The sequence below is a fragment of the Pteronotus mesoamericanus genome, unplaced genomic scaffold (assembly GCF_021234165.1).
Source record: "Pteronotus mesoamericanus isolate MK-2021 breed Mesoamerican mustached bat unplaced genomic scaffold, CSHL_Meso_final scaffold_54, whole genome shotgun sequence".
NCBI lineage: Eukaryota > Metazoa > Chordata > Mammalia > Chiroptera > Mormoopidae > Pteronotus > Pteronotus mesoamericanus.
Genome location: NW_026555321.1, coordinates 52994404 through 53007731, shown reverse-complemented (window position 1 = coordinate 53007731; position 13328 = coordinate 52994404). Strand labels below are relative to the sequence as shown.

Here is a 13328-nt window from a genome sequence, read left to right as displayed (position 1 = left end):
GTTTTAAATTAAGATGCAGTAGGAGAATAATAAAGAAAAATTGGGGGAATAGGAGGTAAATAGTGTAGGGCATTACCATTCATAAGATCATCACTTTCTGAGTACTGTCAATTTTGTGTATTACCTTCTTGTTCTTATTTCCATGTACGTATTTTTGTACTTGATATTATATATTATTTTATAGTTTTTTATTTAAGATTAAATCATACATGTCTTTTAATGGGTATATTCATGTTGTAGTAAGATTTGCAAAAATAGATTATTACTGATGGATATTTAGAATATTTCATGCTTTGTGTGTTATTGCTAATCTAGCTGACCATGTAGGGAACATCTTTGTGTGTTTATAGAGTATCTTCTTCCATAGAGTGAATCCTCAGGTTTAGTTTTCATAGATAATACAGCCATCACATTCTGCTGGCACTGCAGATATTTATGGATGCATCATCTCTCCTCCTATCTTGTAGGGTGGGGCAGTGGTTGGGCCTTGGACATATTTATATTCTTTGTTTTTTTTTTTGTCTAACAGACTGCATATTGAACATATATACAGCTTTGGAATTGCTTGATGAATGGGATGTGTGATAATCCTATGTAAAAACTCATTGGATAGTGTAGAGTATTATACATGAACAGTAAGTCAACACAACACAAAATACAAATAAGTACATAGTTAGCAGGAAGTTATAGACAGTGTTTGAGACTGTGATAGTGTTTTGGTTCTCCTAATACAGGTGGGGGACCTGAGGCTGGCCCTACAACGTGCAGAACAAGCAGCTGCCAGAAAAGAGGATTATTTACGCCATGAGATCAGTGAACTCCAGCAGGTGCTGTCAGTTTTCCTGAACACACATCCAACATGTGTTTTTCTAGAAAAAAACAAAATGACTCAGTGGGGTAATGCTCATAGAATTGAGAGGATTACTACCATATGTATCATTTTCTGGGTTTGGTTTTTTATGGGTGTGTGACTTGTGTCAATAAAATCAGATTTGGAATCTTAAAATTATATAAGGAAAGTCCTAATCCTATTTATAGAAAATAATTTTATCATGATAGATTTATTATGTGTTTAGTATTGTTTTTTCATTTGTAAAAGCTAGTTTATTAATTATTAGTCTGATTATTCTGGGGCAGATAATCAGTGCCCAGTTTTTGTATTACTACTTTATTAATTTTCAGTAAGTGAACATGTATGGGAAAATAGAGAGAAAATGCAACTCAAATTGATCTTCATGTTTTTATAAATACTTAGAAATATTTGGATGAGGAGGGAACTGAAGGGAGGTTTGAATGATACTCATTTTTACATTAAGATGATCAAAGGCTATCTTTATCTTAAAAAGTGCTTTGTAAAAAAACAGTTAATTGAGATACTCAGTTATGCAACTTAATCTATCTTAAGGATTGAATAATTAGAAATAATTTCACTTAAAAAGTAATTCTATCTTGGAGAAAGTTTGCTAGTTTTGTTTTTTTCTTTTTCAAGTTTTCATTGCTATTCATGTTAATAACTTAAGAATTTCATGATTCAGAGACTCCAGGAAGCAGAGAATCGAAACCAGGAACTCAGTCAAAGTGTTTCATCAACAACAAGACCATTGCTTCGACAGATAGAAAATTTGCAAGCAACACTAGGGTCTCAGACATCATCGTGGGAGAAGTTAGAGAAGAGTCTCACTGATAGGCTGGGTAACTGCTTTAGTTCTTGAGCTCAATGCAGAAGCCCTTTTGTCTTGTTTATGGAAATACTGTAATGGTCTGAAATTGAAAATCACTTGATCTGACAGTTATATTTTATATTTCTTGTAGATTTTTACTTCTCCTGTTTTATATTTATTTTCTAATAATTGACTCTCAAACCACTTGTTTTTCCTAATACAGTGGATCAGATACTGTCTAAAATACTTCCATGTCATTTTTTCATTCATTTTTACAGACTACTGCACTCATTTTTTTCCTTGTTCAATGCTAAATCTGACTGTTTTCCTAGCTTCTCTTCAATAGTGTTGAAAGTAGACACCAGATATGATTGTAGTTAGTGGCAGAACTTCAAGAGCAGAGCTAGGTTTAAGGTGGATCAAGGTTAAATTGAGTATTCAAATGCTATGGAATCTTAAGATTTTATATTCTGCTTTATAGAAATGCCCCACTTTGCCCTTCTGTGCTATTAATAGAAAGAAAATTATTTTTCCAAGATGTTTATTCAAGCACAGACTGGTAGTATTACTAGATATTCCAGAGGCTAGCAAATTCATGAAACATCCATGTAATTACAGGGACATCAACAACAAAACCATTGCTTTGACAGTTAAAACATTCGTTGTAGTGATAAAAGCAGACCTGAATGGGTGTTCAGGAGACCTGGATGCAAGGCTTTGTTTTGTTTTGTTTTGTTTTGTTTTGTTTTGTTTTTAATCATCTAGCCAGATAGTCTGGGGCAAGTCGTTTCCCTTTTCTGGGCTACTCACTGGAAATCCTAAGGGGCTAACTAGGTTAATGCTTTCTCACAGTTTTCAGCAGACTCCTTAGATGTGTCTCAGGGCTGCCTGTCATGGTGAGAGGGAAGCTCCATAAATAAGGTGCTGGGCTCCCTCTAGGCAGCTCTAATGGAAGTAATGCCTCCTTTGTCTTTTTTTGAGTTCCGTGTAGGATTTTGCCTGAAAAAAGATTTATCTGTTTAAAAAGAAAATCATTGAACTAGATGAACCTTCATATATTATTTAATTTATAAGTATAAATTTCAGGTCTGTCATTTTATTTCTGACAATTTTTTAAAAAGATTTTATGTATTTATTTTTAGAGAGAAGGAAGGGAAGGAGAAAAAGGGAGAGGAACGACAATGTGTGAGAGATACATCAATCAGTTGCCTCTTGCATGCCCCCAACTGGGGACCTGACCTGCACCCCAGCCAGGTGCCCTGACTGGGAATCAGACTGGCAGCTTTTTGGTTCATAAGCTGGCACTCAGTCCACTGAGCCACACCAGCCATGGCTATTTCTGACAATTTTTGAGACCAGTTTGTTAAGAAATATGAGATACTTGAAAATGACAGCTTCTGAAAGTCTAATTAGCAGTAAGTGAAGACTAGAAGGTGTCATGTTATGGTTTTTGAACTGGAGTCTGCACACTCTTGGGGATATGTGGTATTGTGGAATATAGGCAAAACCACAGGACAGACATACTATATAATGCTATTAATAGAACCATACGTGCAGTATGGAACAGAATATAACATCTATAATAGAGATGTCATTAGGTCTATTTTGGTGGTTGGGGGAAAATACAAAACTTCTTGCCTTGGCTAAATTTCAGAATCTTATCCACTAATCTTTTATATTAATTGAAAAATATTATAGAGTTAATTGTAGATATACATGCAGTTATATGAAATAATACTCAACTTTCCCCAGTATTTCCAAATGTTAACATTTTGCAAAATTATAGTATTACAACCAGGGTATTGACATTGATAGTGTTTACTGATTTTTGAATTCAGATTTCCCCAATTTTACTCGTACTCATTTGTGTGTGTGTGTGTCTTTATGTGTGCATTAAGTTCTACACAGTTTTACCACTTCTGTGGGTCTACGTATTTATCACTACAATCAGGATACCAAACTGTAGTTGCAGCACCACAGAGATCTCTAATGTTGCCCTTTTATGACTTAACCACCTTCATGGCACTCCTTCCCTGTCCCAAATCCCTGGCAACCACTAATGTCCTGTATATTGAAAGTTTAAGAATTTCAAAATGCTACATGAGTATAATTGTATAATATAGGACATTTTGGGATTGGCATTTTCACTCAGCATAATTCCTTGGAGATTTATGCAAGTTATTGTGTGTGTTGATTAGTTTTTTTTTATTACTAAGTGTTTTTCATTGTATGTATGTACTACATTTTGTTTACTTGATGAAGGCTGTATGAGTTGATTCTAGATTTTGTCTGTACAGATAAGCTGCTATGAATATTCATGTACAAGTCTCAGTGTGGATATAAGTTTTAATTTCTCTGGATAAATGCCCAAGAATGCAGTTGCTGGGTTTTATAGGTAGCTGCGTGTTTTGTCTTTAAAGAAAATGCCAAACTGTTTTCCCAGGTGGCTGTATGTATGGGAATAATCCAGCCTCTCCACATCCTTGCCAGTATTTTGTGTTGTCCCTGTCTTTTATTTTAGTCATTTAGACAGCTGTGTAGTGATATGTCATTATGATTTTAATGTGCATATCCCTGATAATTAATGATGTTGACCATCATTATTTGTGCTTATTTTCTGTTTGTACATTTTCTTTAGTGAAATGTCCATTCAGATCTGTTGTCCATTTTCTAATCAGATTGTTTGTATTTTCACTGTTGAATTTTGAGACTTCTTTATATATTCTAGATAGTAGACGTGGATATTGTGATTTCCCTTTATTTTCTCCAAGTCTGTGGCTTTTTTTCCATCCTGTTTATATAGAGCAAAATTTTAAAATTTTGAAAAGGTCCATTTTCTCCATTTTTCTTTAAATATTTTGTTTTAGTTTTCAATTACAGTGAACATTCTATATATATATATATATTATTTTCATGTGTTTTGCATAGTGGTTAGACATTGATATACCTTACAAAGTGAATCCCCAGTAAGTCTTGCACCTACCTGGCACCACACATAGCTATTACAATATTATTGACTATATAACCTACACTGTACTTTACATCTTCATTATTATTCCGTAACAGCCAATGTACACTTCTCAATTCCTTCACCATTTTCAATCAGGCCTCCAATTTCCCAACATCCCTGGTAACCATCAAAATGTTCTCTATACCTATAAGTCTGTTTCTGTTTTGTTTGTTCATTTATTTTGTTTTTTAGATGCCACATATAAGTGAAATCACATGATATTTGTTTTTCCTTGTCTGACTTATTTCAGTTAGCATGATACCCTCTGGGTCCATCCATGTTATTGCAAGTGGTAAGATTAAATTCTTTTTCATGGCGAAGTAACATTCCATAGTATATATGTACCACATTCTCTTTATCCATTTGTCTTTTGGTTGGAGCATTTAATCCACTTAAATTTAAAGTATTGATAGCTTTGTAGTATTGCCATTTTATTAATTGTTTTCTTATTATTTTTGTAGTTCTCTTGTTTTTCTCTTACATGTTGATGACTCTGTAGTGTTGTGTTTAGATTCTTTTCTCTTTATTTCTTGTATATCTCTTATAGATTGTTGGTTTGTGGTTATCATGTGCTTCAATTATATCAACCTATGTTTATAACAGTATTTTAAGTTGATGGTCACTCAAGTTCAAACATATTCTAAAATCACTGCCATTTTTATGTACTCCCTCCACATTTATGTTTTTGTCATTTTTTTCTTCCTGTGTCTGTGTTTGCATGTATCCATTAATTTACTGTTGTAATTATACATGGCCTTTCTACCTTTGCCTTTTAACCTTTGCACTAGCTTTAGTGTTAGTTGATCTGCTTTTATTATGTGTTTCCCTTTATCAGTGAGACTTTTATTGTGATATTTTTTGTCAGTCATACTTTTTAATTTTTTTTTCTTCTTTTTAAGGAAGTCCCTTTAATATTTCTTATAATACTGGTGTGGTGAATTCCTTTATGTTAATTTTTTGTTTGGAAATATCAATTTTTCTTTGTATGGCTCTTGCTTTTGGTGGTCAAACCTAAGTACTCTTTGCCTATCTGTAGATCCTAAATATTTCTATATTTTATTAAAAGTTTTATAGTTTTGTTTTATACTTTATGATCCATTTTGAGTTAATTTTCATACACAGTGTGAAGTTTAGTTTGCAGTGTTTTTTGGGGGGTGGGCCTATGGATGCATGTCCAATTGCCTCAGAACTGTTTGTTGATCCATTGTTCTTTTTTTAGTTTTTATTTTTAAAGATTTTATTTATTTTTAGAGAGAGGGGAAGGGAGAGGGAGCGAGAGGGAAAAAAAATGATGTGTGAGAGGTACATTGATTGGTTGCCTCTTGCATGCCCCCAACTGGGGATCAGGCCTGCAACTCACGCATGTGCCCAGACTGGGAATCAAACTGATAACCCTTTGGTTCACAGGCTGGCACTCAGTCCACTGAGCCACACCAGCCAGGGCCATTGCTCTTTTCACACACAACTCCACTTCAAATTAAAATACTTGGGGGGAAAGCAGGTATAAATTAAGATTGGTTTTTTTGTCTCTGCAGGCAGTCCTGCCTTAGGCGATAAGTAGTTAACAGCTTTAAGTTTGGCTGCTTGCATCATTAGAAGTCAGAACTGACTTGGGATCTTGGCCTCTTGGGTATATTCATAGGTGACTTTTCTTTCTTTATCCTCTGTTCAGGTGAATCTCAGACCTTGTTGGCAGCAGCAGTTGAAAGAGAACGTGCAGCTACAGAAGAACTCCTTGCCAACAAAATTCAAATGTCTTCCATAGAGTCACAGAATTCTCTCTTAAGACAGGAGAATAGTAGATTTCAGGCCCAGCTAGAATCAGAGAAAAATAGGCTAAGAAAACTGGAAGATGAAAATAATCGGTGAGCATATTTCTTGTTGTTTTTGGTAGCTTTATGATTTTAAAGTACTTAAAAACATGCTGTTGGCTTTTAGCTTCATGGCACTGAGAACTATTGTAAAATACATGCTTCTAGTGTTTAAGAGTCATTAGTAATAGAATATTATAACAAAATACAGTGCTTAGATTCATTGTATTCTTGAAATTGTGTGGCATGTTTTATGTGTATTTGCATTTTCTAGGGAAATGATTCATTACTTTAACCAGATTTGTTAATGGAGTCTATAGCCACAAAATAGTTTGGAGATTATTCATTGGAGTTATTTTTATATTACAAGGGTTTTAGTAATGTTTCCATTTTTCTAAGGTCTAGGTTCTTTGGAAACCACAAGCTATAAAATCCATTTATCTGAACTTGAATGCCGAGGCTATGTAGTGTATTTTTACCCTCAGTTCTTTATTGGAAATTTTACTTTTAAAAAAAGTAGTCAAGTAAAAATGATTTATAAAGTAAAACATCTGATCTTTTGCAAACGTTTTCATAGAGCCCTCTAACCAGCTTTTGCAGGATCTGAACATATAGAATTGTGGTATTCAAAATTACTTTTGGAAAGTCTATTTTTAAATGAAATCTTAATGCAAAGCACTAATAAATAAAATGCACAAAAGTAGTAGTTTGGCTTCTGAGTAAAAACCCAAGTCATCTGGGAAAAGGTAGTTGGAAAATCAATCTGGTAATAAAAATGACTAGCAAATACATAACTGGAGTTAATAAAGAAGTGAGTTTTTAATAGTCTGTACTATCATCTTTTTTGTTTTGTTCCATCCCCTCTGGCTTAATAGGTTCCAGGTTGAATTAGAAAACCTAAAAGACGAGTATGTAAGAACACTTGAAGAGACAAAGAAAGAAAAGGTATTTTCTGTTAGTGTTCGCTTGCCTCTTAGGGCTTCCGTTAGTGAATGCTTAGGGATGGCAGCAAACTAATGAGATGACCAGAAGAAATGAGTGAGCTTACTGCTTTTGGAACTTGGTCTTTAGTAGTAAAACAAATATGAGTACATACTTTTTGTACCTTACTTTGAGATTGACTTACGATGATTTAGTATCATATGAATTATCTATTTCTCTCCATTAGACACTGTTAAATAATCAGTTAGAAGTGGAGAAAATGAAAGTTGAACAAGAAAGGAAGAAAGCAATTTTAACTCAAGAAGTAATAAAAGAAAAGGTATTGAATTTTGTGTTGTTTTATTTTTGGTGTAATCAGTTAGTAGCTCAATTAATAGGGTGATGAACTCTAGTAGGATAATCAGTGGCCTGTTCAGGGTGGTTCCAGAGTAATTTGAATTTATCCAAAGAAATCTGTGATTTCTAGGCTTTGAATTACAAAACCTCTTTTTAAATGAATTTTATGGTCTCTCACTGAGATTAATGTATCTCATTTGGTCTGTAGGCACTTGGAGAGTAAAACTTGTTCACTTTCTTTCTGGTTATTGAAGGTAATTTTTCTAAACAAGAGTTTCCAGTATTTAAAGGTTTGGCATGTACTTGGTAGTTAATATATTAAAACTACCTGTATGTATATTGAAATTACATTTTGAATTTATTTGGAACTTTTAAAAAATATACTGAAAGTAAAATGGATAAGTCAGAAAGTTTTTATGGTTTATAAAACTCATTTGTAATTTTGTTCTAAAGAAATAAGTTTAATTGGTATTGTATAGTTTGAAAGAGTTCATATAGTTGTTTCAATAAGAACATTCTCATTCCATTAAAAATAAACCAAATTATGTTGTAATGTCCGTGGATCCTGAGATGATTTGCTTAAGTCTTATCTGTACTTTTAAATTACTAAATATTGTGCATTTTGCTCTTTAATCTGAACTGAATTTTTTTCCCTTACTCCTTAAGGAACGGAAGCCATTTTCGGTTTCTACCACTCCCACAATGTCACGATCAAGTTCAGTAAGTGGAGTTGAGATGGCAGGGCTACAGGCATCTTTCCTGTCTCAGGTGATGTTTCCTTCCTTCCTTCCTTCCTTCCATCCATTTCTTTATTTCTTTTCAAATGGAAAAAAATTTATTTAGAAAGTTACAGAGGGGTAGAAGTGAGCCAACTGGCTGCGTAGGCTCAGGACACAAGTTACAGAACCAAAAGAAGGGCCCTTGGAGCTTAGGAGAGAGAAAGGCAAAGGTAACACACCTGGGGGGAAAGACAGGGACAGAAAGGTATATACATACCTTTCTTTAAAAACTATGTATTTACTGATTAATTTTAGAGAGGAGGGGGAGAGAAGAGAGAAAAAAAAGAAACACTGATTGACTGTTCCACTTATTTATGCATTCATTATGTGCCCTGACCGGGGACCAGACTTGCAGCCTAGACGTATTTGGACAACGCTCTAACCAACTGAGCTACCTGGCCAGGGCGTTTACTTCTTAAATGTGCTTAGTTCCTAAACTGAATAATGATAAAGGCAATATGTAGATAGTAATTAGCCTGTCACCATCATCTTACCATTCCATATTTGTGAATATTTGTGAAACTGAGGAAGCGGAGATGATTTTTTGCCTTTGAGAAAGTCATAGACATTTTAAAGCAAGAATTGACAGAATCATTTGTTTGAATGTTATAATGGAACACAGTCTATAATAACTGAATAACTATGTGCTTTCTTAATTAACATAGGATGAGCCTCATGATCACTCACTTGGACAAATGTCTGTATCAGCAAATGGAAACAATCTTTATGATGCTCTAAGGATGGGGGCAGGATCCAGCATTATTGAAAATCTACAGTCTCAGCTAAAGCTAAGGGAAGGAGAAATTACTCATTTACAGGTATTGGAAAAATTAAGTATACTATAAAAGTAAATGAAATTTGGCGGGCCATTAAGTAGAATTCTTTATATCCACCTAAATTCTGAGCAAATTGAGAAATAAAATGTAGTAGTGGCTTGTGAAGCCCAAAATGTATCACATATGTTAATGATAAGGGCTAGTTGGAGAAATTAACCAAGGATAAGAGCCAAATTGAACCGCTAATTGCCAGAATTGAGGAGACTTCACTCTGTCACAGGAAATGCTGGGCTGGAGTAGGCCTCCCCAGGTGGTGTAGCCTGTCCAGGAAAGATTTAGGCATCTGGGAGCAGACAGCTCTTAGGCAGGCAGCTTTTCCAGTCATTAAAAATAGGAAGTTGCTGAGCTGAGCATACTCATTTTATTCTTACTGGATTTACCACTTAGATTAGGTTGCTCCGTCTCCTCCCTGAGGAATGAGTGAAGATGGTAACAGAGGTTAGAACTGTAACATTGTGCACAGGAAAGGAAACATCATAAATAGGAAGGGAGTATCCATTCACCTTATCTTGCTGTTTAAAAACAATGTAGTGAGAAATGTTGAAACATTTAACCTATTTTGTGTTAAACTTGATACATTCAGAAGTGAAAGTTTCATCTTCCCATTGTATGGCTTTAGTGAGTTGAAAACATTACTCTTATTAAAGGTGGTCTTGAATTAGGAAAAAATAGATTAGAATAATCTTAATACTTACATTGATGTAGCCCAGCATGCTGTACTTGAGGGCCCAAATTCTTTGGTAGTATGTCAATATTATCTACACAATTGGAGATACATTAAAGTATGGTTTTATTTTTCTAGGTTTTTGTAGTAATTTAGAATAACTGAAATACATGCTATTTCCTTAGATTAGAGAAAAATATAGGGTTGCATAGTTCAAACAGATGGTTGAATTCCCTTTAGTTCTTTATGTCTTTCATAGTAAACCCTATAAATGGTGGTACACCTTGAAGAAAGTTGAAACCCTTTTTTTGGCCACTGTTTCCTTTTACTTAAGACAGAGGTACCTTATGGTTATATGCTGATACACTAAGCAAGATATATTTTGATTTAAATTACTTTCTGGTAATGTTTTGCAGCTAGAAATTGGCAATCTAGAAAAAACACGCTCAATAATGGCTGAAGAGCTAGTTAAATTAACAAATCAAAATGATGAACTTGAAGAGAAAGTAAAGGAGATACCCAAACTTCGAACTCAGCTAAGAGTAAGTATTCTTCACTTAAGGATGAATCTAAAATATTATAATCCAATTACTAAATCTCATTTTTATAGTTTACATAAAATGCATGTACATTAACATATATGTTAATGATCTCTTTGAGAATTAGAGTATTAGTTGAGTAAAGAATTTTAAAGGTGAATCTTTTATGCTTATCATATTATACATTCAAAGTATTTTTCACAATCATTTTTAATCTCATAGGAAAATAACTAGATTTTATTTGGCCAAGGCTCATTTATAATACTTCACTTTTATATGATTTTGGTACTGTTTTATTTATTGATATTATATATATCACAATTAGCATATGTGATATTAGTAGTCACTGTTAAGCCATATATGAATTTTTTGTTTTTTATTTTTTTCTAGGGTAAATGCCAGGTAATACTACAGTGAACTGAAATGACTAAATTTCATCACATGTGCTTAAATTAATGAGAAGACACTGATTAAGCAATATATGGGGGAAATTACAGTTTAGTAGAGATATGATAAGATTGATAGCCATTTGGCTTAGCGTTTGTTTTTTTTTTAATTCCTTTACGTGCTGTTTATTCCAACTGGCTGGAGTATGAGTTTGATTTTTATAAGAGCTGACTATGTACTTTTATTTAGATTGTAATGTGTTTATTGGTGACTTGTATATGATAATATCAAAATGTTCTATACAGTTATTTTACAACTTACAAACAAATGTATTTTGTAGGATTTGGATCAAAGATACAACACTATTCTGCAGATGTATGGAGAAAAAGCAGAAGAGGCAGAAGAACTTCGATTAGATCTTGAAGATGTAAAAAATATGTATAAGACTCAAATAGATGAACTTTTAAGACAAAGGCTCAGTTAATTTCTGAAAATTACATTCCCATCCAACTGAATATAAACTTTTAACAACTGAATGTAGACTTTCAATAAATTCTCTTATAGAATTAGAAAGTGTAATTTATTGCAGAGGTCAAAAATGGAAAAAATATTTGTTTCATAGTATATAGTAATATTTGCAGTTAAATTATTTTGTGCAATATTTGAACTTTATTTTTGAAACTATCTTTAAAGATTTATTTTTAAAGCATTTTTTTTTGCCATAAATAGCACAGAGATTTATTACTTTATCCTTTTATCAATATGGTTAAGGAAGGAAATGGTATTCATACATTGTATTATAGGAAACTAATTGTATCTATAATTTATATGTGTTTGTATATATTGAGGACATTTAATGAGTGATATTAACATATTGAAACTTTGAAATTTTTCACACTTCAATCTTCAACATTTCTAATTACTGTTTATGAAAATGGATGTTAAGTGTCCAAGTATAACAAATTATTTAACTTCTAGTTATTACATTTTTAACTAATTTTTTTTCTTTTAAAGTAGAAGTCACACTGACTTAGAAGTTTAAAGGGTGAATAATTTGAATTTAAAAAGTTTTGTGGTCTCAATATTTATTTCACCCAGATTCCGCAATTAAGTCTATACAAATTTTGTTACCTATCTGGAGAAAGCTGTAGCTGTTCAGAGTTATCTAGGCATGGTTAGATAATGAAAAAAATGTTCTTATACAGATTTGTGATGGTGTCACTAACAATTAAGTGTTTTTGATCAGGTTTTGTTTTTAGTAGTATGTAAAATGAATCAAAGTAATAAAATTAATAACATAATTGCTTTAAAATTAATGTTTTACATTTCATAAAGCCTTATTTTTGGCACATTAAAAATGAATGTTTGATATTATCGAACATTCATTAAAAAATAGAGAAATTATAGGAGTTAATTTACATTTGGTATTTGCAATTCTATGTAATTTATCATTTTATTTTTTTCTTGAACCTTTAAACACAAAAAATAGTGCAGAATAGCTTTAAAAAGCAACTATGCCTTATTTTAAATGTTATTTTGTTCAAAGGTTAACCAGTATGAGTTTTACATTTGTGAAATATTTTAATACTTTTTATTACTGAAAGTCATTTGGCTGCCTTTACTTGCAAATAAAAACTCTCATTTACTTTTTAGGTAAATTTTAAACATTAGAACTTTGGAGTACTAAGTAAGCCATGTTGAAGAGTTTGAATGTTTTTCAGGGCAATTCAAGTGACTTTTTTTTGTATTCCAGACAGTATTTCTGTTGGTGGATCTCTAATGTTTAGCATTATTAAGGATTCTTTCAGTGTGAGCCACATTCATAAAATTAATTTTCTATATTTTGGTGGTAATCAGGGTAATAGCTTTTGTTCACTTTTTTTTTTTTTTTTCATATTCAGGGGTTGACAGGCAATGACAAGGCTGATAACAATAAGAAACCTACAGAATTGGAAGATAAAGAAAATTTAATTTTCAATATTCTGTCAAGTGTTTGAAACGAGAAGTTTAGGAATTATGAAATTGTTCTTTTAAAATATCCATTAGTGAGGAGAAAAAGAACCCTTTAGTTGTGAAGAAATGATTGATATAAAACTATAACTTCCAATTTTATAATATTAAACATTCTCTTAGTCCTTATTAACATTAATAAAACTCCAGTAAGTAACAATACATATTGAATATTGGTCATATCTTGCTTTGTCATTAGTTAAGACTTCTCTGTCCAAGTTTTAGTAAAATAATATTTACCTTTTAATGGATAAGAATACAGTTTGCAGTGAGAAGTTTCCATTCTTGGGAGAAAACAGAGACATTATAAATCTTAACTTCAAAAATATTTTAAAAAGTAAAAGAGGTATACA

General features: G+C 32.5%; 1 protein-coding gene across 1 annotated transcript in view; it reads left to right on the top strand.

Annotated features, from left to right (window-relative positions):
• Positions 1-12482, top strand: part of TMF1 (TATA element modulatory factor 1) — a 33090-nt gene extending 20608 nt beyond the window's left edge. The window contains exons 9-17 of the mRNA XM_054595524.1: positions 735-827; positions 1536-1692; positions 6344-6536; positions 7358-7427; positions 7651-7743; positions 8427-8528; positions 9205-9357; positions 10456-10581; positions 11306-12482. Of these exons, the coding sequence (XP_054451499.1) occupies positions 735-827; positions 1536-1692; positions 6344-6536; positions 7358-7427; positions 7651-7743; positions 8427-8528; positions 9205-9357; positions 10456-10581; positions 11306-11449 (1131 nt within the window). The 3' untranslated portion in view covers positions 11450-12482. The remainder of the gene's footprint in view (positions 1-734; positions 828-1535; positions 1693-6343; positions 6537-7357; positions 7428-7650; positions 7744-8426; positions 8529-9204; positions 9358-10455; positions 10582-11305) is intronic.
• The last annotated feature ends 846 nt before the right edge of the window (positions 12483-13328 follow it).